The 25,954-nt window shown below is 51.8% G+C and overlaps 1 protein-coding gene and 1 pseudogene across 1 annotated transcript; one reads left to right on the forward strand and one right to left on the reverse strand.

Moving 5' to 3' along the window:
• The first annotated feature begins 1,150 nt into the window (after positions 1-1,150).
• MAP1S (microtubule associated protein 1S) lies at positions 1,151-20,754 on the forward strand. The gene is made up of 7 exons (XM_028519913.2): positions 1,151-1,320; positions 2,418-2,519; positions 3,937-4,019; positions 4,985-5,125; positions 5,712-8,061; positions 17,539-17,774; positions 18,617-20,754. The coding sequence occupies exons 1-7, from the start codon at positions 1,179-1,181 to the stop codon at positions 18,770-18,772; spliced, it is 3,210 nt and encodes a 1,069-aa protein (XP_028375714.1). The 5' UTR covers positions 1,151-1,178; the 3' UTR covers positions 18,773-20,754.
• LOC118502019 lies at positions 14,819-15,876 on the reverse strand (annotated as a pseudogene).
• Positions 20,755-25,954: the final 5,200 nt, after the last annotated feature.

The following is a 25,954-nucleotide window of genomic DNA, read 5'->3' on the forward strand; positions in this document are numbered from 1 at the left end:
CTCACACTCTCGAGATTACTCAGAACAATAATTTTAAAAATCATGAGCAGCCAGGACACAGGGAAGGGAGCCAAGGAGGAGGGATTGGAATAGAGGAAGGATGCCAAGGCCAAAAAGAGAGAGAGGAAGTAGAGTGCCAGAACATTAGATGGCATGTGGCCAGTGACCGTTACACACTGACCAGGGAGGAAGTTGGGCTGAACAACTCAGATAATGAAGAACAAAGGCCACCTGATCCTGTTTCCCAGACATTTTCATTTGTCTTGATTTCTTTTGTATACCTCCAGAGTTGGGGAGCTCACTCCCAAGGGAGACAGCATAAGCACAGGCAGCTGTCAAAGTGATGCAATGTGACTTTTCAAGTAGTGGCTGCTATAGGTAGAAGGGGTGAATGAGGCTGTTTGGGGAGGGCGGGATACCTACATGAACTGGGCAGTTGGTCCCTGCCACAGTGTGGATCTGGAATCAGACCCTCCTAAATTCGAATGTCTGCCTTACCACCTACCAGCCTAATGACTTAATTTCTCCAAGCCTCAGTTTTCTCTTTCCTTTGAAATGACCCTAATAACAGCATCTACCTCATATGTTCGTGCACATATTCAATGAGCTAATGGAATAAAATGCCTGGCACACAGACAGTGCAGAAGTGTTTTGCCCTGCTCCAGGCCCAGAGTGCTCTGAAATGCGTCCCCAACACACTATTTTGTTAACTAAAACTTCACATGTGCTCACTTCTGCTTCATGTGCTCGTGCCCCACTACCCACACCTGGCAAACTCGGACACATCCCTCAAAGCCCAACTACAAGATGCTTTTCTTTTCTCTGTTCAAGTCCTGACCTAGAGAGCTGGGAGCAGTTCCGACTGGGCCGACTGCGAGGTGAGCTCCCGAGGGCAGGGATTCTGATTGGCATCTGGTAGGCATGCAGCCAAAGTTTGTTGACCGGTTGGATGAATGGATGGGTGTATGGGTGGATAGGTGGATGGATGATGGTCGTTTGGCAGGTGCAAAGCGAAGACCCAAAAGTCGGCACCAGCTTCCACGACTTCTAGGGGCCGGTAGGGGGCACAAAACCTGTGCAAGGGAAACTTCCGAGCTGGGTTGTCCCCGTTTCCGGTGAGGCCCCTTTAAGGGGCGGGGCCAGTGGGCGGGCTCTCCAAGCCTCAGGGCGGTGCGAAGATGGCGGCAGCAGAGGTGGTGGCGGCTGCAGTGGCGGCCGGGCCCTGGGCGGCTCAGGCACCGAGCTCGTTGCTGCTCGTGGTGGGTGGCGAGTGCAGCTGCCCGGGGCTGCTGAACTACGTGCTGGAGGAGCTCGAACGAGGTGGGGCGGGAATGGGATGGCAAGGGTGGGGCGGCCCGGGTGGGGGATGGGGCGGGGGCCCCGGGTGGGGGCACTGCTGGGATTGGGGGAGGCTGATTCCATGGAGCCGGGGCCGGGGGATCGGGGCAGGAGGTAGCGAAATTCAGCGGGCGGGGGCCGGGGCCGGGCGTCCAGTAGACTGGGCGTGGAGATCCAGGGGTCGGGGGCTCAGATCCCCTCACTATTAGTTGGACCGCTCGGGCCGAGACCGTAGGGGTTCGCCCTGGTCTGGGCTCCTCTGCCCGGACCCGGGTGCAAACCGTTGAATGGGCTTGTCCTGGCTCTGGGACCGGTGCGATTGAGCAACACAGGCGACAGCTCCACTTCCCGCCCGCAGGGCCGGCCAAGGGGAGGGCGGCGTCGCCTGGAATTCCCGGGTGTTTAGCAGCCTGAATGTCCTGGAGGGAGGAGCAGAGATGGGGAGGCCGAGCCTGGAGCCCCGGGGCCCACTTTCCATGGCTCCACGAGGAACTGCTAATTGGGGTGTGGGCGGGTGCGGCCTATCCATGGGATTTGGCACCAGGAAAGGTGAGTCATAGGTGCACCTGCAAGGCTCAGTTAACCTGCAGTCACTTGGCACACCACACTTGGCGTGCGTGCATCCCACACCATGGCTGGAGGGCATTCATCTCTCCAATGGGCAGGGCCTGGGGTCCACCCCCTGTAAAGTGGGGCGACAGCACACTGGGTTCAGAAGGCTGGAAAATGTTCCCCTGCAGAGCACTGGGTGGGGAAGACTAGAGGCTCAGCCCTGCTGTCACAGGGCTAACTGTGTGGGGGTGGCGAGGGGTGGGGGTGGACCCAAGGTGAGTGAGGAGACAACCAGTTTTAAGCTTGCATGGTGTCTGGATGGTAAAGGGGGCCTGCAGACAGTGGGAGCAGCTGGAGCCAAGGCCCAGAGGTAGGAATGTGTCTGGTAGTGTGCAGGAGCATGAGCTGTGGTGGGGCCGGGGCAGGTGCTGGAGGGAAGGAAATGACAGAGCTGATCAAGGTGCAGGGGCAGGTTAGGGGAGGGGTCTGATTTTCCCACCTCAATTCAATTCCCCTTCACCCATTAGGCCTCAGGTCCTGGGACATTGACCCTGGCGTCTGCAGCCTGGATGAGCAGCTCAAGGTGTTTGTGTCTCGGCACTCAGCCACCTTCTCCAACATCGTAAAAGGTGAGACTGGAGACCCTGTGTGCCCCGGTTGCTTCCCTTTTGTGTCCACTGGGCGAGTGCTCTCTGATTGTCTAAACAAGAGTACTAATCCACCTGAGCTCTGCTGAGTGTGGAGCAGGGGCAGACCCTGACCCAGAGGTGTCTCCCTTGGTTATCCACAGTCCATGAGGCAGGTACTCATGTTTTTGTCCTTATTTGACAGATGAGGCAGCTAACATGTGGGGGCCAGGGGGGCCTGTGATGGGGGGGCTTTTAGGAGGAGAAGCATCCAGGACTGTTGTGTTAGGTGGAGGGAAGGGCCGAGGCAAAGGAACAGGACATTTGGAAAGTGAAGGGCTGCTGGGCGGGCAGATGGAGTGTGGGCTTCATGTGGCAGAGAGTATGTCTGGTTTGTGGCACTGATCCCTGCACAGGGTTGGATATACAACAGGTACCTAGTAGATGGGGAGCTGAGAAAGGTGCAAGATCTGGGAGGGATTTGGGGTGCCTGCGGCAGCCCCGCATAGTCTGTGGCTCCTTGGCAATTCTGTGGTAACAGAGCAGCAGCTGCTGGGCGGGGCCTGGGTGTCGCCTACAGCTTCCCCACCTCAGCCAGCCCTGCAGCCCCCCTCCCCTCAACCAGCCCTTGAGTCACCTCCAGGCTGCTGTGGGAGGGGAAGGAAGTGACCAGTCTCCTCATTGTCCCAGCAGCTCTGGGTGGTTTCCTGACCCCTCATGGGATGGGGGTACTGGAAATCCGGTCGGCTCTGTGTGACCTCAGAGGCTACTTCCCCTCTCTGTGCCTTGGTTTCCCCACTGGAATGGAGCAATATCCAGGTGTGTGATAAGAAGCACACACATTAGCCCTGGAGGGTGATTGCCTCTCTAGCCTCCAGGCCTGATGCTCCATATTGGAAGCACAACTGGGCTCCATGGAATAGACTAAGGTTGGGATCCAAGAACCAACCCCACTCTTGTCTTGTGGCTCATGAGGCCTCCCAGCCCTGGGAATCCTGCTGCTGCCCCTCATTCCAGGCCCATCTGCCACTTCCCTGTCTCCCCACAGTCCTGCCTCAGGACCCATGTTGTTCCGTCATTGGCTCTCCTTGGACTCAGGCTCCTTGCCTATAAAACAGGGGTGATGTGGCATCCCCCACAGGGCTGACAGCTGTGAATTGGGCCTTATAAGCAGTGATGGCCCTTGCCACTGCAGTTTCCAGTGGGAGGCCCGCTGAGGTAGGCTTCCTGTTCTTGCCTCATCCTGACCTGTGGCACTACCATGTAGGCTAGCTCTGTCTGGCTGGGGTTCCTGGGAAATAGATCCTGGAGGGGCTTGTGGCTGCCTGGGCTCACACAGGAAGGCAGGGTTTGACCCTGGACAGCCTGACCCTACGCACATGGCCCAGCTCCGAACAAACAGGATCCAATTCTCCAACAGGTCAACGCAGCCTGCACCACCGAGGAGACACCCTGGAGACCCTGGTCCTTCTGAACCCATCAGAGAAGTCCCTATGTGATGAGGTAGGGACCAGTCAGCTCCTGGAGGGAGTGGGCTGCAGAGACCAATGCCGTTCCCCATCCTGATCTCCTATGTCCCTGACTTCGTGCTGTCTGAAATCCTCTCTGCACCCAGCAGCAGTGCCTCTTCCCCAGGAAGCCTTCCCCATTCCCCCAAATGCCCGAGTCTGGGAGGACGGAATGGGATAGGAAAGATCTGGAGGTGGGGAGGTGGGATCTGACTGATGGTTACAATTTGTATGTTCCCTCTGGCTGGGCCCTACTAGTTGTCTCAATTAGTTGTGTGTTTTTTAAAGACTTTATTTATTTTTAGAGAGGGGAAGGGAAGGAGAAAGAGAGAGAAAGATCAGTGTGTGGTTGCTTCTCACGCACCCCCTACAGGGGACCTGACCTGCAACCCAGGCATGTGCCCTGACTGGGAATTGAACCGGTGACCCTTTGGTTTACAGGTCTGTGCTCAGTCTACTGAACTACCCCAGCCAGGGCTGAACTGACTTTTTAATACTTCTAGTTTGCGGATGTCTGTATCCTTCTCCCAATTATCTATGAGAAAGATGAACATGATAGAGCCCCAGGACACCCCTGTAGAGACCCTTGTACAGGTTGATTCCTGTCATCAAAAATACTCCCTCGAGGGGCTCAGGAGACAGCCAGCCCCATGGCCTTGTGGTTGGGCCGTAGAGAGAGGTGGGCTTAAGGAAGCCCTGAAAGGGTATAGAGGACTTTTAGGAGGAGAGGTCACTGGAGCCAGATGTTTTAGGATGAGAAGGGGTTTTGGGTAGGAGTTGGGCAGCAGGAGGCAGAGAGGCTACAATTTCTGGCTTCTAGTCAAGCACTGGCCTGGCTGTGCGGTGGAGACCGGAGTGGGGTGGTTATATATACATTTGTGGTTGGGGGCCACCCCAAAGTGTGATGCTGGTTATGTCACCATGCAGAATAGGGCTTTGAACATTCTCCCCCTCCCTCAGCTCCGGAACCTTCTCCTAGACCCTGCGCCTTACAAGCTTCTGGTGCTGGCTGGGCCCTGCCTGGAAGAGACAGGGGAGCTGCTGCTCCAGACTGGGGGCTTCTCGCCCCGCCACTTCCTCCAGGTCCTGGGGGACAGAGAGGTAAGCTTCCTCCTCCCCACCCGGCCCCTGCGGCTCTGCATCCTGGCTCGTTCCCCAATGACCTGCTGTCTGGAGCCCTGTCTTCTCCTCTGTGGAAGGATGGTGGTGACATGTATCCCTCCTGTTGTCAGGGCAGTTTCATCGCCCACTACAGGGGTGGTCCTGTGGGTTAACAGACGTCCCGGAGGCTTCAAGTGGCACCCCAGCTTCACCTCTAGAGTCCTTAGTCTGAGTGGGGCAGACACACCTGTGAAAACCACAGGTTTATGTTGTAGTGAGCGATATAACCTGTAGTGAGTGATGTAACCATGGTGAGAGAAGAGGCAGTGAGAGGGCAGGGAAGGCTTCCCTGGAGGGAATAGCAAGTGCAAAGGCCCTGGGACCAGGAGAGTGAGAGAAGGCAGGAAGTCGGGAGGGGGGCAAAGGGCGAGGCAGGACTTGGGGAGGACTGGGTTTTTGTCCTGAGAGTGACAAGTAACCCTCGCAGCCCCAGGTAGCAGGACAGGGGTGTCCTTGTCCAGTTTTCCCAAGGTGCTGGGTGTTGCCTGGCTCCAGGTGGCCCCTTAACCATTTTCCACCTCTGCAGATCCGGGATCTCCTGGATGCTGCGCCCCCGTCTGCAGACCCGCCCAAGCTCACCATTACTTGCCCAACCCTCGGAGACTGGGCCCAGTTGGCACCCGAAGTGCCTGGCCTCCAGGGTGGGCTCCGGCTGCAGCTGAACCCACCAGTGCAGCGGCCGGCCTCTGAGGGTCTGCGTGAGTTCCTGGAGTACGTGGCTGAGTCCCTGGAATTGCCGTCCCCCTTCGAGCTGCTTGAGCCACCAGCATCCGTGGGCTTCCTTAGGCTCGCCCGGCCTTGCTGCTACATATTCCCCGGTGGCCTTGGGGATGCCGCCTTCTTTGCTGTCAATGGCTTCACCATGCTGGTCAATGGTGGCTCAAACCCCAAGTCAAGCTTCTGGAAGCTAGTGCGGCACCTGGACAGGGTGGACGCGGTTCTGGTGACACATGCAGGTGCCGACAGCCTCCCGGGCCTCAACAGCCTGCTGCGACGCAAGCTGGCAGAGCGTGAGGAGGCAGCAGTCGATGGGGGCTCTGGGGATGACAGGCTGCGCAGGCTCGTCTCGCCAGGCCTGGGTGTTGTGTTCCTCAATGCCCGAGGGGCCACCTCTCGTTTGGTGCGCGGTGAGGATGAGGCGGAGCTGGCCTGTAGCCTTCTGGCTCGGCTGGGCATAGAGCCCCTACCCCTGAGCCGTGGATCCATGCCAGCTGAGCCCACTGTGCTCTTCCAGAAAATGGGTGTCGGCCGGCTGGACATGTATGTGCTACACCCGCCCTCGGCTGGTGCTGAACGCACACTGGCATCTGTGTGTGCCCTGCTGGTGTGGCATCCCACAGGCCCCACTGAGAAAGTGGTGCGTGTGTTGTTCCCTGGCTGCACACCACCTGCCCGCCTCCTCGATAGCCTGGTCCGCCTACAGCACTTGGGTTTCTTGCGGGAGCCCGTGGTAACCCCCCAAGACCTGGCAGGGCCTCGGCGTACCGAGAGCAAAGAAAGTGTGGGCTCCCGGGACAGCTTGAGGAGAGAGGGCCGGACTACACTGCCTGCCAGGCCTGCCCAGGAGCGCCCTGGGGTGGCCCGAAAGGAGCCATCACGGGCAGAGGCCCCTCGCAGGGCTGAGAAGGAAGCTAAGCATCCCCGAGAGGTGAAGAAGGACCCCAAGCCAAGCACTGCTCGGACCCAGCCCAGGGAGTTGAACCGGGTACCCTCTACTCTGGTCAGCGGCAAGAAGGCGGGTGTCCAGGCAGCCTCCAAGCCCCGAAAAGCACCCAACAGTCACCGCCCAGGTGTCCCATTGGCAGCTAATGGGCCCCACAGCACCCCCAGCTTCCGGTGTGGAGAGGCAAGCCCCCCCACAGAGGCCTGCAGTTCTCCTGTCCCCCAGCTGGTGGCCACACCCAGCCAAGGGAGCAGCCTGGAACTGGGGCTGAGCCCCACAGGGGAGGACAGTAGCAGCCTAAAGACTCAGGAGCAGCTGGTGGCCAGTGGCACCTCCCCACCGCACACCCCCTCACCAGCTGGAGCCCAGCAGGGCCCAGCTGAGGGCGGTAGGCAGCTGTCACTGAGCCCTCTGCGGGGTGGGGAGGTGGGGCCAGATGCCTCCCCCACAGTGACCACACCTTCCCTGCCTGCTGAGGTAGGTTCCCCGCACTCCACAGAGGTGGATGAGTCCCTGTCCGTCTCCTTTGAGCAGGTACTGCCACCGCCCCCTGTCCCCATGAGCGAGGCAGGGCTGAGTCTCCCACTTCGAGGCCCTCGTGTGCGACGCTCGGCCTCCCCGCATGACGTGGACCTGTGCCTCGTGTCACCCTGTGAGTTTGAGCACCGCAAGGCCATGCCCATGGCACCAGCCCCCACATCCCCCGGCAGCTCCAATGACAGCAGCGTCCGGTCCCAGGAGCGGGCAGGCGCTCCAGGTGCCGAGGAGACACCGCCTACATCCGTCAGTGAGTCCCTGCCCACGCTGTCTGACTCAGACCCTCTGCCTGCTGTCCCTGGCACTGCGGACTCAGATGAGGACATGGAGGGCTTTGGGGTCCCTCGCCACAACCCATTGCCCGACCCCCTCAAGGTTCCCCCACCGCTGCCCACCCCACCCAGCATCTGCATGGTGGACCCCGAGCTGTTGCCCCCTGAACAGGCCCGGCGGACAGAGGGCCTCAGCCGTACCCGGAAATCCCTGACCCGCCCGAACCTCAGCACTGCCGCCCCCAAAGCCACTCCAGTGACCACTGCCAAGACTAAGGGGCAGGCTAGTGCGAACCGGGCCAGTCGGCCACTCAGCGCCCGGAGCGAGTCCAGTGACAAGGGAGGTCGGGCACCCCTGTCCAGAAAGCCCTCAGTCCCCAAGACGACCACTCGGGGCCCATCAGGTAAGTACCTGGGGTCTGGAAACCTACAGTGGGTTACCAGCCCGAGTCCTGTCCTTAGTGCTGTGTGGCCTTAGTTACACCTGCCACTGTCTCTGGGCCTCAGTTTCCTCAGTATGGAAGCTCTGGCCTCACTGCTCAAGCACTTGGCAGTTCCCAGTTGCTCCAGCGGTGCTGTCAATGGAAACACATGATGTCGTCCGGACCTGCTGGTAGCCACAGTGCCACAGCATGTGCAAAGAAACAAGTGAAATTAACAGTATATTTTACGCAACCATTTGTGTTGAGGTTCTTAAGACCAAGACCAGGTTGGTGATTGGCTAGGAGGATCCAGCTGTACTGGCTGCAATGTATGGGAGGACACAGCAGGATCTGCAGAGAGAAGAGACTCGGGGGAGGGCCCTCTAGCTCCCTGTGCCCAGTCCTGGGTGTCCCTGGGGAGCCAGGCACAAGCTTCTAGAGTCCTCTTGCTGTGGAGCCACACTGTGTGCTTAATTCTTGAGCAACAAACAGTGATGACATGGGAGAAGTAGCCCATTAGAGACTTGGCTGCAGGGTTTCTTTTGGGGGCTGGTCACATCAGCACCTCAGCCTGGCTTGTGCCACAGTTCCAGACTCCCTGGAAAGGGGGAAACTTGTGCTCAGTCTCAGCCACGTTGGTGTACAAACACTGTGGGATTGGAGAGCCACCCTTATCGTTTATAGAGCACTGGGAGCCCTTCTGATATCTTCTGAGGAGCCACCCTGGGCCGGCCTGGTAAGCAGGCTTCCTAAGGACAGCAGTCTCTAGCCTGCTATGCCAGCCTTTCCCAGTTTTTCTTAATTGTGGTGAGATACACCGAACATGACGTTTACCACCTTAGCGTTTTTAAGAAGGGTCCAGATCGGTGGCAATAAGTACATTCATGTTGTGTAGCCTCCGCCACCATCTCCAGATCTCCCTTTATTTGAATAATTGAAACTGTCCCCATTAAATACTAACTCCCTATTTCTCCCTCCACCCCTCAGCCCCTGGCACCCACAATCCTTTGTGTCTCTCGGAGTCTCACTCCCCTAGGGACCTCTTGGAAGTGGAATCACAATATTTATCCTTTCGGTGACTGGCTTATTTCACTCAGCATAATGTCCTCATGGTTCATCCATGATGTAGCAGGTGTCAGAATCTTCGTTTTTAAGGCTGAATAATACTCCATGGTGTAGACGGACTGACCACGTTTCTGTTTATTCATCCTTCCATGGCCACTTGGGTTGCTTCCACCTTCTGGTTGCTGTAAATAATGCTGCTCTGAACATGGATGTGCAACATCTCTTCGAGACCCTGCTTTAAATTCCTTGAGATCAATGCAAAAGTGGAATTGCTGCATTAAAATTTTTTTTCATTTTGGGGTGCACATGGCTCCCAGTCTTCCTGTGAATTACAGGAACAATGGATCAGAGTAGGTGACCCCACAATCTGTTCAGATAACCTCCACTGCTAGACAGTCATTACAGTAAATGTTTTATAGTGCAGCTGAACTAATTACTGACAGGACAAAGGGACCAGATCTCCTGGTGGTCTTATGACAGATGATTGCTTACAACTGACACCAGCACCTGGTTTGATACCATCTCAGGTGCTCTGCCATTCTGGCCATTCACTGACAGGAATCTTTATGGTTACATTGTGTAAGCTTATAGGACACAACTGATCAGTAATTATGAGGCTTTGGCACTGGCTGAGCTAGTCAGTCACTTTCCAAACATGGAAATTCAGAAGAAATCGGGGCACACAAAGATGGAGTCAGCTTTGTTTACATCTGTGTCTGTACAAAGACAGTTTGGGAAGCTGCCATAGATACCAAATGGAGGATTTTTAGACTTTGGATGAAAAAGATGAAATGAACAGAGTCAGAACAGTTTATAGTCTATGTATAGTTAATATTTTATCAAGTAAGGTGTAGAAGCCTTACAACCATATAGATCCTTTTACCCTCCCCTTTTGTATTAGTTATGTGAACTATGTCTACATACATTGAAAACCTGACCAGATACTGTTACAATGTTTACTCTCAATAGTTACACATGTTTAAAAGAATTAAGAGGATACATTTACCACCCTGGCTGGTGTGGCTCAGTGGATTGAGCATGGGACTGCAAACCAAATGGTTGATGGTTCGATTCCCCCTTGGAGCACATGCCTGGGTTGTGGGCCAGGTCACCAGTAGAGGGTGAATGAGAGGCAACCACACGTTGATCTTTCCCCCTGTTCCTTCTCTTCCTTTCTCTAAAAATAAATGAATGAATGAATGAATGAATAAAATCTTTAAAAAGAAAAAAGAGGATACATTTACCATTTATGTTTCTCCTTCATTCCCTAAGTTTCCCTTCCTGTTATTCCCTGCTATTACTTCCTTCCAGCCTAAAAAACTTTCTTGAGCCCTGACCAGGTGGGTCAGTTCATTGGAGCATCGTCCCATATGCAAAAAGTTTGCAGGTTTGATACCGGATCAGGGCCCATATCTAGGTTGTGGGTTCAGTCTCCAATGGGGACATGTATGGGAGGCAACCAGTCAATGTCTCTCTCTCTCTCTCTCTCTTTCTCTCTCTGTCTATCTCACTCTCACCCTTCCTCCCTCTCTAAAAATCAATAAACATATTTGGGTGAGCATTTTTAAACTTTTTTGAGCATTTCTCATTATAGCAGGTATGCTAACAACTGGTCATTTTTCTTCATCTGAGAGTTGTCTTTGCCTTCATCTTTTGTCAATATATATTTTCTATGGAAATAGAAACTCGTGGATACACGAGTAGTTATTTTCTTTTGCCACTTCATTCTGGTTTTTTTTTTTTTTATAGTGGCCATTCCAATGGGTGTGAAATGGTATCTTGTAGTTTTGATTTGTGTTTCCCTGATGAATAATGATATTGAACATTTTTTCATCTGCTCCTTGATCATTTTTATATCTTTAGAGAAACATCTACTTAAGTCCTTTGCCCATTTTTTAATGGGGTTTGTGTTTTTCTTGTTGAGTAGTGAGCATTTGCTTTGCATTCTGGATATGAATCCCTTATCAAATATATGATTTACAATATTTCCTCCCATTCCCTGTGTTGCCCTTTTAATCTGTTGAGAGCGCCCTTTGATGCACAAAAGTTTTTCCTTTTTTTCAACATAAAGTCCAGTTTGTCTTTTTTCTTTTGTTGCCTATGTGTTTGGTGTTATATGCAGGAAATTATTGCAAAACCCAGTATCATGAGACTTTTGCCTTATATTTACTTCTAAGAGTTTTATAGTTTTAGCTCTTAAATTATCTATCTCTTTGATCAATTTTGAGTTATTTTTTAATTTAAAACATTTATTTTTAGAGATAAGGGAAGGGAAAGAGAAAGAGAGGGAGAAAACCATCTATGTGTGGTTGCCTCATGCATGCTTCCCCACTGGGGACCTGGCCCACAACCCAGGCTTGTGCCCTGACTGGGAATCGAACCAGCGACCCCTTGGTTCACAGGCTGGCACTCAATCCACTGAGCCACACCAGCCAGGGCTCAATTTTTAGTTAGTTTTTAAATATGATGTTAAAACAAGGGTTCAACTTCCTTTTTTTTTTTTTTTGCATGTTTCCCAGCACCATTTGTTGAAAAGTCTATTTTTTCCCCTATTGAATAGTCTTGGCACTTTTGTCAAAAAATCATTTAGCCATATATGTGAGGGTTTATTTGGGGACTCTTTATTCTATTCCATTGATTTTGTTTTTAAATCTTACTAATTCGAGTCTTCTCTCTTTTTTTCTTAGTCCAGCTAAGGATTTGTCAATTTTGCCAGTCTTTTTTAAAAACCGACTTTTAATTTATTGCTTCTATGTTTTTCTATTTTCTATTTTATTGGTCTCTGCCCTAATTTTTATTTCCTTTCTTTTGCTGGCTTTAGATTTACTTTGTTCTTTTTGTAGTTCCTTAAGTTGTAAAGTTAGGTAGTTGACTTGAGATATTCTTTTTAAATAAAAGCTCTTAAATGTAAGTTTATAGCTATAAACTTCCCCTTTAGCGCCACTTTCTCTCAGATTCTCTTCATCTTTGCTTTCTACAGTTTGATTGTAATGATTCTCACTGTGGGTCTCTGAGTTTATTCTACTTGGAATTCATTAAGCTTCTTGGATGTTTATGTTCATGTCTTTCATCAAATATGGGAAATTTGGGGCTCTTTAAAGATTTTGTTTACTTTGAGAGAGAAGGGAAGGAAGAGAGAGAAACATCAGTGTGCTAGAGATGCACTGATTGGTTGCTTCTCACACACCCTCTATTGGGATCCTGGCCTGTAACCCAGACATTGCTATGACTAGGAATTGAACCAGCGACCTTTTGATTCACACACTGGTGCTCAATCCACTGAGCCATACCAGCCAGAATGGGCTTTTTTTCTTTTTTTTATCTTTCTGCCCCTTTTTCTCTTCTTGGTGTCCCACAGGTTTCTTAGACTATGTTCACTCTTTTTAACCTTTTCTTTCTGTTCTTCAGACTCAATAACTTCCATTATCATTACACCAACATCACTGATTTTTCTGCTATTCAAATTTTAAACAGAATCCCTCTAGTGATTTTTTTCATTTCAGCTATTTTTTTCAGCTACAGACTTTCCTTTTTATTTTTTCTATCTCATTGATTTTCTGTTTTGTTCATACATTGTTTTCTCTATTTTCCCCCCACATCAGCCTTTAGTTCTTTGATGATCTTTCACACAGTTGTTTTGAAGTTTTTGTCTAGTAAGTCTGCCACCCAGTCTTTGTCAGGGCAGTTTATGTTGATTTCTTGTTTTTCCTTTGAATGGTCCATACACTCCTGGCTCATTGTGTACCTTGTGATTCTTTTTTTCCCAGCTTTTTAAAAAAATATATTTTATTGATTATGCTGTTACAGTTGTCCCATTTTCCCTCTTTACTCCCCTCTGTCTTGCACACCCCCTGCCACCCACATTCCCCCCCTTTAGTTCATGTCCATGTGTCATACATACAAGTTCTTTAGCTTCTACATTTCCCATACTATTCTTACCCTCCCCCTGTCTATTTTCTACCTACTATCTATGCTACTTATTCTCTGTACCTTTTCCCCCTCTCTCTTCCTCCCACTCCCCTGTTGATAACTCTCCATGTGATCTCCATTTCTGTGTTTCTGTTCCTGTTCTAGTTGTTTGCTTTTGTTTTTGTTTTAGGTGTGGTTGTTAATGATTGTGAGTTTGCTGTCATTTTACTGTTCATATTCTTTATCTTCTTTTTCTTAGACAAATCCCTTTAACATTTCATATAATAAGGGCCTGGTGATGATGAACTCCTTTAACTTGACCTTGTCTGGGAAGCACTTTATCTGCCCTTCCATTCTAAATGAAGGCTTTGCTGGAGAGAGCAATCTTGGACGTAGGTCCTTGTCTTTCATGACTTGGAATACTTCTTTCCAGCCCCTTCTTGTCTGTAAAGTCTCTTTTGAGAAATCTGCTGATAGTTTTATGGGAACTCCTTTGTAGGTAACTCTCCTTTTCTTTTGCTGGTTCTAGGATTCCCTCCTTCATTTTAATCTTGGGTAATGTAACTATGATGTGCCTTGGTGTGCTCCTCCTTGGGTCCAACTTCTTTGGGACTCTGAGCTTCCTGAACTTCCTAGAATTCTGTTTCCTTTGCCATTTGGGGAAGTTCTCCTTCATTATTTGTTCAAATAAATTTTCCACTTGTTGCTCTTCCTCTTCTCCTCCTGGTACCCCTATAATTTGGATGTTGGAACATTTAAAGATGTCCTGGAAGTTCCTAAGCCTCTCTTCATTTTTTTGAATTCCTGTTTCTTCCTTCTTTTCTGTTTGGTTGTTTCTTTCTTCCTTTTGGTCCACACTGTTGATTTGAGTCCCAGTTTCCTTCCCATCACTATTGGTTCCCTGTACATTTTCCTTTATTTCATTTAGCATAGCCTTCATTTTTTTCATCTAATTTGAGACCAAAGTCAACCAGTTCTGTGAGCATCCTGATCACCAGTGTTTTGAACTGTGCATCTGATAGGTTGGCTGTCTCTTCATTGCTTAGTTGTATTTTTTCTGGAGCTTTGATCTGTTCTTTTGTTTGTGCCATTTTTTTTGTCTTGACACACCTGTTACGTAGTGAGGGGTGGAGCCTTAGGTATTCACCTGGGCGGGGTAACCCATGTCACTGTGTTGTGACAGTGTATGTGGGGAAGGGGTCTGATAGGGAATAATGGTGCTTGCTCTGTGCTCTGCCAGCCTTCAGTCACTTCCCCTGCTTCCCACAAGCAAAGTGGGCCCTTCTGGTGCTGATTCTCATGTGGGTGGGTTTGTATACATTCTAGGACCCTGTGGGTCTCTCTAACGAAGTCTCCTATGAGGCTGGGAGTTTCTCCCGCTGGCACCTCAACCCCCACAGGTGTTTTCAATCAGTGGTTTGAGGCTTTATTTCCCCGAGCTGGGGCCCTGGGTTGTATGGTCTGTCCTGCTCCCCAGTTGTTCCTCCCGGTTTATCTGCATGCGAATGTGGGACCGCCCCATCTGCGATACGCTGCCTTGCCAGCCACCTGCAGCCTTGCACGCCCCTCCACAATCCGCCACCTTGCCATGAGTCCTCTCTGCCCAGCTGCCCGTCTCCGCCCCTCCTACTGGTCTGGATGAACGTTTCCTCTTTAACTCCTTGGTTGTCGGACTTCCATACAGTTTGCTTTTCTGTCAGTTCCAGTTGTTTTTTGTTAACTTAAATTGTTGTTGTCCTTCTTTTGGTTGTGTAAGGAGGCACAGTGTGTCTACCTAGGCCTCCATCTTGGCCGGAAGTCCGTGATTCTTTTTTTAACTGAACATTTGAATGTCATAATGTGGTAACTCTGGAATCCAAATATTCCCTTCCCCAGGGTTTCCTAGGTTTTTTAGCAGTGTTAAATTTTTGTATTTAAAGATTAGCTAGCTAGACTCAGTTTGGATGATCCTAACTCTGTTGGCAACGTCCAAAGCATCATAGTCAGGGGCCAGTCGGACAGAAGCCTTCTTCTCTCCATCAGGCCTGGTCAGGCTGTTGACCTTGGCTGCATCAGTGTCATAGAGCTTCTTCACAGCCTGTTTGATCTGGCACTGGTTGGCCTTGACATCCACAATGAACACAAGCGTACTGTTGCCTTCTATTTTCTTCATGGCTGACTCAGTGGTCAGGGGAGCATGGTGATGGCACAGTGGTCAAGCTTGTTATTCCTGGGGACACTTTCCCAGGATATTCGGGCTGCCTTTGCAGTCGCAGTATCTTTGGCCACCAGAAGGTGGGTGACGTGGATTTTTTTTTTTTGTATGTGGCTGTGGATGCCTTTCAGCACTGCTTTCTTTGCCTTCAAAACCTTGGGTTGGCCTTGGGAGGAGCAGGGCTTCCTTCTCTTTTGGTGCCATCTTGAAAATCTCCTGTGGCTTTTTATGTGTTTGATTACCATGGGCTGTCTCTGGTGGGGTTCAGCCTGTGGTGTAAATGTAAGGTGTTCTCAGGACTTATCTCAGCCTCTTCCTTTCCCTGGGCTTGAGTGGTAACTTTCTAAGTTCTCCTGCATATACGTAGTTGCCTTTGAATGTCCTAGTCCTTAAATACGTGGCTTTCAGGAAAAGGAGGGGGCTGGGGAAGAAGAAGTGTGCAGTCCTTTAAATCCCATGAAGTCACTCCAACATTACGGGGAGGAGCTGCAATGCAATTGTCCTCTAGGTGGGGAGACAGATTCCTGGTGTTTCCCACTGTTCTATCCTCCCAGAATTCTCCCACTATGTTAAAGCACTTTCCTGAATGTTAGAACTCCTTCCTGGTACGTAAGGATGATGCTTCACATGTAATCAACAGTAGAAATTACTACATAAATCCCCTTCTCTTTTCCAGTTTAAGTCTGGGGAGCCTGGCATGTGTTTGACACTCCCAGCTCACTTGGCCTCCACGCACCACTTTGCAGTACGTGGTATCCGCTGTGTTGGTCAGCGCAGGGCTGGAATTACATATGGAAGGCTGGTGAGGAGGCAATGACAGTGACAACAGTGATAGTAACTATAGCTCACGTTTAGTAAGCACCTGCTTGTGGGTTGGGCACTATATCTGGTACCTGGGGTAGTCCTGCCCTCCAGGAGCTTATGGAAGTCTGGCTTTTCTCCCTGCGTGGCCTGTCCTCAGCTCCTGGACACCCTGGTCTCTCAATTCTCTTTGAGCCTCAGTGCCCACCTGAGCTATCACCTCTTGTCTTTCTTGGGCAGATTTCAAGGGAAGCACCTGATGGGCCCCTATGACCTTTGGCAGGTTTAGGGTTCCCACCAGAGTGGCAGAGAGAGGGGGCCCCTCCCAGGGCCCATGGGAAAGGCAGGTACCCAGAGACTGGGGGTCATCTGAGGCTGTGTCTGCCAGGGCATTTGGTTGCTTTGGAAGGGACATGATCTTGGCCCCTCAGGGTTCTTCCCCTCCATGCTAGATCAGCAAACAGTGTCTTAAAGGGCCAGAGGGTTAACTTTTCAGCTTTGCAGGCCAGACCATCTCTGTCCCAAACTCAGCATCTCAGTAAGTAACTGAATAGGTGTTCCAATAAAGCCATGTTTACAAAAGCAGGTGGTTGCCAGCCCCTCCTCTACCTCCATTTTCCAGCCTATGGCCCCCCTCATCTTCTCTTTGCCCCTCCAACCCTACCGTTCCTGTCTTCCTTGTGCTTTCCATAGCCATAGTAGCTGTCTCTTCCTGAGGCTCCATGCAGTATCTTCACTGCCCAAGTCTAATTTCGAATGACAAATGCCACTTGCCCCAGCTAGGGGTTTTATTCATTTGCAAATGCCCCCTCGTAGCCCTTAGAGCCCACGCTCTGAACTGGGCAATGTTTATGATTATAAGACATCGAGCATCTGGCAGGCTTCTTGTGCCCAAGACCTCAATCAAGTGATTGTGAGTTCACTCACCCCAAAGTGATGGCCTTGTCCCCCTTGAACAGGCTCTGATTCCATCCAGGCCTCCCTGTCCTGGGTCTCCTTGCAACTCGATCCCTCTCATACCAGCTCTGGCTCTCCATCATCCTTGTGGGCAGTGATTTTTGTCTGTGTTGGTCACCACCATGTCCCCAAGATGTGGTGCCCAAGAGGGTTTGATTAATGTCCCTTGCCTAGTTAAACAGATGGATACTGCAGTAGCAGCAGAGCCTTTCGGGCATCAGCTGTTTTTAGGGTTCAAGTGCCAAAACCTCCTCTTCCAGGAAGCCCTCCATAATTGCCCCCTCCTTCCAACCCTGAGGATATCTGTGTCTGGGGACTAGCCAGGGAGGTTCCAGCCACTGAGGAGGCAGCTAGGGGTATTTATAGGGTTCATTGAGTAACTGTCTATGCCAGGGAGGGCTTGTCAACCAACCACAAAACAGTGAGATCAGGCCTCCTGCTCAGAAGGGAGCCATTCAGGTGAAAATAGAGCTGATTCTCAGCCCCTTCCCAGTCCTGAAGCTCACAATTAATCCCATCCCTCTTGCCCACAGGGTCAGCTAGCAGCCGGCCAGGCGGGTTGGAAGCCTCACCTGGCTCCCCTGTCTACCTTGACTTGGCCTACCTGCCCAGCGGGGGCAGCATCTGCCTGGTGAATGAGGAGTTCTTCCGGCGGGTGCGAGCACTCTGCTATGTCATCAGTGGCCAGGACCAGCACAAGGAAGAGGGAATGCGGGCCGTCCTGGATGCACTGCTGGCTGGCAAGCAGCAGTGGGACCGTGACCTCAAGGTGAGTGACCACCCCAGGCCTTAGACAGTCTTGGCACAGGGCAGGGACAGTGCCTCCCAGTGTTTTCCTGTTGAACCCACACAGATGTGGGAATGGGGCTGAGAGACTCAACTGTGTCCCGAAGTCCACAAGGAAAGGAGGGCAAATGCAGGAGTCCTCCACAGCTCTCAGAATGCTGTCCCTGTCATACTCATTTCCTCATTCATCTGCAGCGGCCTGGGTGGGGACTCAGGTGGACTGGTTTGATCATCTCTCCTGACCCCCAGTTCTTAATCACCCCACACTGTCAAGAATTGGCCAGGAGGAACAGGTGAGGTGTGCAGCACCTACACAGTTGAAAAAGAGGCCTGGCTGGGCTCATCGCCAAAGGAAGCCTTGAAACAGAGCCTGGAGGGGTGAGGCAAGTTTGGGAAGAGCTTCTAGGTGCCTGGCTGCCCACTCAGCATGTGAGTGTGCAACCTGTGGCCTTGCACACAGCTTGCACAGCAGCCCAGGGAGAGAGCCCAGGTGTGGGGCACAGCCTGGGCAAAGGCCTGGAGGTGGGAGTGAGCCTGGTGTGTCCAAGGAGCTGGAGGGAGGCCTGGGTGAGCCAAAAGTAGGAGGCATGAAGAGGGGCTCCTTGCTATGGCCTGGTCTCCTGGGTTGTGAGAGGGTCCTTGGGTAACTTGGGGAACAGAAGGGACTTCAGGGACCAGCTGGCACCTGGCTGCAGACATCCAGGAGAGAGATGACGGAGGCAGAGCACATGTGATCCAAGAAGGAGGGCCTCTGCTGCCCAGGGGCTGGGCCAGGGGGACAGAGGGCACACCCCTTCACTGCCCGTCCATTTTTCCTGCCTGCAGGTGACCCTGATCCCCACCTTTGACTCAATGGCCATGCACGAGTGGTATGAGGAGACGCATGCTCGGCACCAGGCGCTGGGCATCACGGTGCTAGGCAGCAACAGCACCGTGTCCATGCAGGACGAGGCCTTCCCCGCTTGTAAGGTGGAGTTCTAGCCCTGCCCCGTTCCCACCCCACCCGACTGACCTTTCAGCCCACATCCGCCACTGTCCTGAGAATCACTGCATCAGAAATAAACTAAATTCCCCACTCCACCATGGCCTCGGTTTCCTCTGCCAATGGGAGACTTGGCAGCACAAGGGACAATTGCCATCATGTGGGCTCCTGGGTCAGGCATTGCAGAGGGCGTGCCTCTCCAGTAGTGATTGCTGGCAATGGCGCTTGCTGCTGACCGCAGCCCTCCCCCCACCCTGGCCAATGAGCAACCCATTTTCCAGATGAGGAAGGCAGCCTGGACCCCTTCCATGCAGACCGGTCAGTGGTTGAAGTGAGATTTGAACCCCAGTCTCTGCTCCAAAGCCATAAAAGAAAAGCTGCCCTCTGTTCCTGGAGAAAATGGATGCTTGTGGCAGAAGTCACAGCTGCAGAAAGGTGTTATAAAGAAGAACCTGAAACCCATAGTTGCAAACAGCAGTTTCTTGATGGGCCCCTGCCCTTATCACTGCATGTATGGAAGCTCCTAGATACAACTTTAGATAAGACACCATCCATAATGGGTCGAACGGTGACTCCAGAAAACACGTTTGAATCCTGGCTCATGATACCTGGGAATGTGACTTGGATGTGGAAAAACGGTATTTGCAGGTGTAAGTAAGTGGAGGATCTTGAGATGAGATCATCCTAGACAGAGTGATTCTAAGTCCAGTGACAAGTGTCATTGTAAGGGACAGAGGGGGAGACCCAGACCCAGAGGAGGAAGCTGTGTGCAGGTGGAGGCAGAGGTCGGAGTGATGCAGCCACAAGCCAAGGAGTGCCAGGGCACCTGAGGCTAGAGAAGGTAAGGAAGCCACCTCTCCTAGAATCTCACACAGGAACCTACCCTGCTCACACCTGTGTTTTTAAGCTCCCAGTTTGTGATACTTTGTGACAGCAGCCCCAGGACACTCACGCCATCAGATGTCCTGAGTTGGTCAGCACACTGCTCTTCTCCCTGGAAACAGCGGCCCGGATCACTGCAGCTGCGGAAGGTTTTGTGGCACAGATTCCCTCTGCCTGTCTCAGCCAGGTCTCAGTGTGTTCAGGCTCCTTGAAGGATACCCCAAGTTGGGCAGCGTGAGCAGCAGACACCATTCTCTCTGAGGGCTGGAAGTCTGAGATCAGGGTGCTGGCATAAGGGGGTTCTGGTGAGGGCCTCTTGCTGGCTTGTGGACAGTTGCCTTCTTGCTGTGTCCCCATGTGGCAGGCAAGAGAGCAGGTTGTCCCGAGTCCCTTATTTATAAAGGCACTAATCGCACCCTAAGGGGCTCGACCCTCATGGCCTCTTCGAACGCTGATGACCTCCCAAAGGCCCCACCTCCTAACACCATCTTACTGGGGATTTGGGCTTCAACAGGAATTTAGGGGCACACAAACCAGTGCCGTGGCAATCAGGGCCCAGAGTCACAGGGCCGGTGGCAGGTGCAGAAATCTCTACTTTGATTACCTCTTTAATAAGCCCTGAGTACTTGGTGGGTCTTTCCTCACCTTGTACATTTCTGAGGTGGCTGTTTCATTGCCCTCCCTCAGCACCACAGCTCAACAGACCTTCTACCACCTGGAGCGTTAGCTAGTGAGGTGGGAAGGGGACATGTGGTGGTGAATCAGGATGAGCTTCTAAAGGCTTCTAATGGGAAGCATTTAATTGACCAAAGCAAGTCACATGACTGGCAAATCAGGAGCTGGGAGGTACGAAGCTCCTCTTGTACCTAGAAGGAGGAGAATCAGAAATCATGTAAATCAGCTAATGACCCCTGACAAGTCCCTGCAAAAGGGAGTTTTGCCCTGACCCGAGGTTGGCAAACTTTTTCTGTAAGAAAACAGATCGTATGTTTTTTGGTGGTGTGGGCTATACAGTCTCTGTCCAGACGATGCAACTCCGCTGTTGTAACGGAATACATGGAAATGGCTGCATTCCAATAAAACTTTATTTACACGGAGAGGCTGAGGGTTGTGGTCTAGGACATGACTCTGACCCTTTCCCATGTACATGCTAGAACAGCTCACACCTTGGAGTCTTCCTCCCCACCCCATCCCCCAGCCCCTCTTCCCTTCTTTCTCTGTGTCTCTTTTCCTCTCTCTCCTAAATCTCTTCTGCCAGCTGTCTGGCCCGGCCTCTGCAGGAGCAGACACTAAAAATATCCTTGCAGCATTGAAGGTCGGCGGCGGGGTGGGGGAGGGGGCCTGGGCCTGCTCAGGAGCCAGATGTGTACCCTTGGCCCAGGCACCCACTCTGTACCGCCTGTGAACCTCAAGCCCTCCCTGATACCCTGCAACCACCTGCTCTCCTGGGGTTTCTTGGTGTTGCCTCAACATTCAGATCCCGCCTCCAGGCCTTCGCACTACTGGCATCCTCTGCTTGGAGTGCCACCATCCAGCCAGTCATCATTCAGCAATGCTGCCCGCCCTGGGCAGACAGCATTGAGAAGGGGAGCCAGACACAGGAGACTGCAGTCCACAGGGCTGGGGTGGGAGAGTGGCACTTGGTGCCAGAGGGGCCCCCATGCCACTCAGCATAAGAATGCAGAGGAGCAAGCCGAGTTAGGGGAGACAGGAACGTGTCTGGGGAGGGGCCCACAGGGACAGGAACTGAGAGGAGACTGGTGACACTGAAGCCCCTGGAACAAGGGGCAGCTGCTACTGATCCTACAGCTGCCTGCATGCCCCACTGAGCAGTTGCCAAGTTCCCCTTCTTGGAGCTGAGGGCGGGGCCGATCTGGGGAGCAGTGAGTGAGGAGGCCAGATTTGGGAGGCACTGGGGAGGGGAAGGTGTGCGGCTGGGGGGGCCCAGGGCCGTGGTGGGGCATGATTGGAGCACTTTTCCGAGATGTGAGCTCTTCTGAGGCAGAGATAGGGAAGGGAGGGGTGGCTTCTCCTTGGGAAAGCAGTACAATAACCTCTCATCTTCCAAGCTCTACCTGCTAGGGCCTCTCCTCCAGGAAGCCCTCCCTGCTCTCCCTGTCATCACACCCACACCCCCAGCCCAGGCACTCCTCTGGCTATTCCTGACCTGCTCCCTTTAAAATGCCACCCTGTCCGCCCTCGTGTTACCTTCTAGTCCACAGCCCAGACTGTTGCCCAAACAGGCACCTGCCTACACACAGTATGTGGCTTTACCTGCCTGGCACATAGGTGCTCAGGGAGTGTTGGTTGTGTCCCAGCATGGCAGCACTGCTGGGTGACCTTGTGAATGTCACTTAACCCCTCTGGGCACCCCCCAGTCCCACCTCAGAAATAAGAAAATTCGCCTGTGAGCCTCCAGGTGAGGTGGCCTTGGGCTGAACTGGTGTTGATGGGACCTCTGCATTTTCTTCCCTGGCCTGCTCAGCCCCCTGGCACCACAGATGGGTCTGTTCTACATCCTGTCCTCCCTAACACCACAGTAGCTTTTGGGATTCAAGTTCAGGGCACCTGGGTCAAGTCATGCCTCTGACATGTCTTCACTCTGTGACTTCAGACAGTATCCTCTTGTCTATGAGCCACAGTCTCCTTGCCTGTAAAACAAGATCCTCTCCCTCTTCCCCACGTTGCCCCTGGCTCAGGCTTTGAGGGAGGCAAGTGTGGAGACTGAATGCAGTGCAGACACCACCTGGCTGGTTTGGATGGTGCCAGGGCCCCCAAAGAGCTCCCGGCCTGTTGGGGGCGGGAGCTGAGCCTGATGCAACACCCTGGGGTGAAGGGGTCAGCACAGACCAGGGCTTCCAGTTAGGATCTGAAAGCTGAGATGCGAGTCAGATGTGGAACTGGGGGGAGAGCACTGCATGCAGAAGCAAAGGCCCTGGGGTGGGGCTGATTTTGTTCAGACTGCGGAGATGGGGGCAGGGCTACATTGCACGGGCCCGGAGGGCTGTTGAGAGCGAGTGCCTGGAGTCTTGACTGAGGGTGCTGGGCAGTGAGGGGAGGGTTTGGAGCTGGAGAAGCAGGTGATGGGTTTCTATTTATAAAAAAACCCCGTAGCCTGGGGTTAACCTCCCGAAGCCGCTCTCTGTGCACCTGGAATGGCAGAGTCCTCACTGTAGAGATATCTGCACGAGCGCATGTTGAACTTCTTTAAAAAATGCAAATTAATATTTTTTAAAATATTTATTTATTTTTAGAGAGAGGGGAAGTGGGGAAGAGAGAGAGAAACATCAACCAGTTGCCTCTCACACACCTCCAAATGAGGACCTGGCCTACAACCCAGACATGTGCCCTGACCAGGAATTGAACCGAAGACCTTTTGGTTCACAGACCAGTGTCCATACTCTGAGCCACACCAGCCAGGGCTCATGTTTAACTTAATATAGGTACAGACAGTTACACATGGAAGTAGTTATAGACTTGTATATATTACACAGGTTAGTATACACACATACATGCCCCTGCTCTGTCAGTGGAGAGGGTGTAGAAGCAGTGGAAACCCAGTAGCAACAAGCTCCCCTCCTACCCTAGTCTCGGTTTCTGGCACCATTCTCCAGTGAAGGGCACCATGGCTGCTCCTAGGAGAAAAGGCTGATTGTCAGCATGCAGCAGAAAATAGATGAGGTGAGCTTGGAGCATCTTGTAGTGACAGAGTAAGGAAGTGCTAAAAGAAAAAGACCAGTGGTGTGATAGGGACGTGACAGCCAACTGAATGAGCTCCCAATGGCCAAAGCTGGAACAATTTGGGCAAGGAAATCAGTAAAATGGTATTGGCTTATAACCCCAAGCGTAAAATAAATATCCATGAGTCCATACTGATATGAATAATTGAATAGATAAATAAGGGAGGAGAAGAGACATATTTCCCAGGCAGAGGAATCCCAAATAATTCATGCAGATACTCCACCCTCAAGAAGGGGGAGAAGAACTCCTTACCCTTAGGTGTGGGCTATAAATACTGACTTCCTTCCAAAGGGGACAGCTGGGAAAAGAGGCAGACAGCAGCTTTACAGAGGAGAACCTGAGAGACAGTGCCTCAGCCAGGAGGTCAAGGCCAATATCACAGTGAAGAGCCATGTTAACGGCACATGCCCTGGTCTCCGTGTGATGAGGAGAGCCCTTCACGTCTGTGGTTCCCCTCCCCCCGCCCGTCGCCCCAGTCCAGCCGTGAGAGAAACACCACACACATCCCAACTGTGGCAATCATAATATATGACTATCAAATGAACATGTTGTACACTGTAAATTTGCACAGTTATTTATCAAATATATTTCAGTGTATATTTTTAAAATTTAAATTCTGGCTCAGCCTACAAAACACCTGATCACCCTGGCTGGTGTGGCTCAGTTGGTTGGAGCATTGGACTGTAACCAAAGGGTGGTGGTTTGATTCCCAGTCAGGGCACATACCTAGGTTGCAAGTTCGATCCCTCGGTCTAGGTGAGTACCATCCCAGGTCCAGCTGTGGATGATCCCTGGTCCAAGCATGTACAGGAGGCAACTAAATGTTTCTCTCTCACATCGATGTTTCTCTTTCTGCCTTCCTCTCTCTCTCTCTCTCTCTAAAGCAATTAAAAAATGTCCTCGGATGAAGGGGGGAAAAACCCAGAAATACCTGACTGATTCTCAAAATTGTCAAGGCCATCAAAACCAAGAAATTCTTGCCCTGACTGGTGTGGCTCAGTGGATTGAGTGCCAGGCTATGAACCAAAGGGTCAATTCCCAGTCAGGGCACATGCCTGTGTCACAGGCCAGGAACCCAGTGGGGGACACTCTAAAGGCAACCACACATTGATGTTTCTCTCCCTTTCTTTCTCCTTCCCTTCGTCTCTCTAGAAATGAATGCATAAAATCTTTTTTTTTTTTTAGATTTTATTTATTTTTAGAGAGGGAAGGGAAGGAGATAGGGAGAGAGAGAAACATCAATGTGTGGTTGCTGGGGGCTGTGGCCTGCAACCCAGACATGTACCCTGACTGGAATCGAACCTGCGACACTTTGGTTCACAGCCCGCGCTCAATCCACTGAGCTATGCCAGCCAGGGCCTGCATAAAATCTTTTTTAAAAAATAAAAATAAAGTCTGTGAAACTATCTCAGCCCTGAGGAGCCTAAGAAGACATGGCAACTAAAATATCACATAGGATCCTGGGACAGAAAAAATACACTAGGGAAAACTGAGGAAATCTGAATAAACTATGGACTTTAGTTAATGTCTCAATATTGGTTCAGCAATTGTGACAAATGTACTATGTTAATGTAAGAGATTGATCATAGGGAAACTGGATGTGACATACACAAGAACTTTCCACATCATCTTCACAATAATACTGCAAAGTAAAAACTGCTCAAAACGAAACGTTTATTTTTAAAAAGGTAGCTGCCATGAGGAACATAGATTGTCTGAGGCAGAAGTAACAAGAGCCCCAAGTACGAAACAGAGGCAGCATCCAGGCTGGAGAATACCGGGCCTGGCCCCGGGGCCACTTCCCCCCACAGGAATGTGGACAAATCCAGGGTGTTTCAGAGACACAGGGGCCACAGGACCAACGTGGAGGAAGGGAGAAGACTCGGGGACTTTCAGGCCTCTGGGGAGGCTGGTGGAGGAGCAGGCCAGGGGGCACACAGATCGCCAGGGTATTGAAGTGAAGGGTTGAATGGGGTAGGGCAAGAGCTAAATCTCATTTTGGGGGAACCCAGGTGAGAGGGGCAGGAACCTTTCAGATTTGCGACTTGACAGCATTCTTGGGGATGGCTTTCCCCACCCCAGGGGCCAGACCCTGGGGCTGCCCTCAGAATACTGCTGACTTGGTATGTGACCTCCAGGCAAGTTCTTGCCCTCTCTGAGCCTCAGTTTCCCCATCTGTAAAATGAAGATCAATAATGTCCTGCTCACAGGCTTGTGGAGAGCATCAGATGAGCCCTGCTCAGTGCCTGGCACACAGTAGCCGCACAATAAATTGGTCGTCCCTTCTCCCTCCCGCTGGGTCTCAGTTGGATGGAGCGGCGCCTGTGGCTTTAAATTATGCAGATAACCTGCAGGTGGTGGACAGGGCGGGTGGGGGTTGAGATTAAAAGGAGCCTGATTCAGCCAATCAGTGCGCGGGGCTGGAGGAGCTGGGCGCCTACAGAGCCCAATGGCTGGCTGTGCCGACTCGGAGTCCGCCTTGCCTCTGGGTGCAGTCTGGATGGTGTTGGTGTCGACGGGCTGGGGGCGACTGTCTCGGCCACGCCCCGGAGGCGGAG

Source organism: Phyllostomus discolor, chromosome 8 (assembly GCF_004126475.2).
Source record: "Phyllostomus discolor isolate MPI-MPIP mPhyDis1 chromosome 8, mPhyDis1.pri.v3, whole genome shotgun sequence".
NCBI lineage: Eukaryota > Metazoa > Chordata > Mammalia > Chiroptera > Phyllostomidae > Phyllostomus > Phyllostomus discolor.

Coding starts and splice junctions, on each gene's coding strand:
- MAP1S (XM_028519913.2), top strand. CDS start 1,179: ATGGCGGCAGCAGAGGTGGTGGCGGCTGCAGTGGCGGCCGGGCCCTGG. Junction 2,520..3,936: donor CTTCTCCAACATCGTAAAAG/GTGAGACTGGAG, acceptor ATTCTCCAACAG/GTCAACGCAGCCTGCACCAC. Junction 17,775..18,616: donor AGTGGGACCGTGACCTCAAG/GTGAGTGACCAC, acceptor TCCTGCCTGCAG/GTGACCCTGATCCCCACCTT.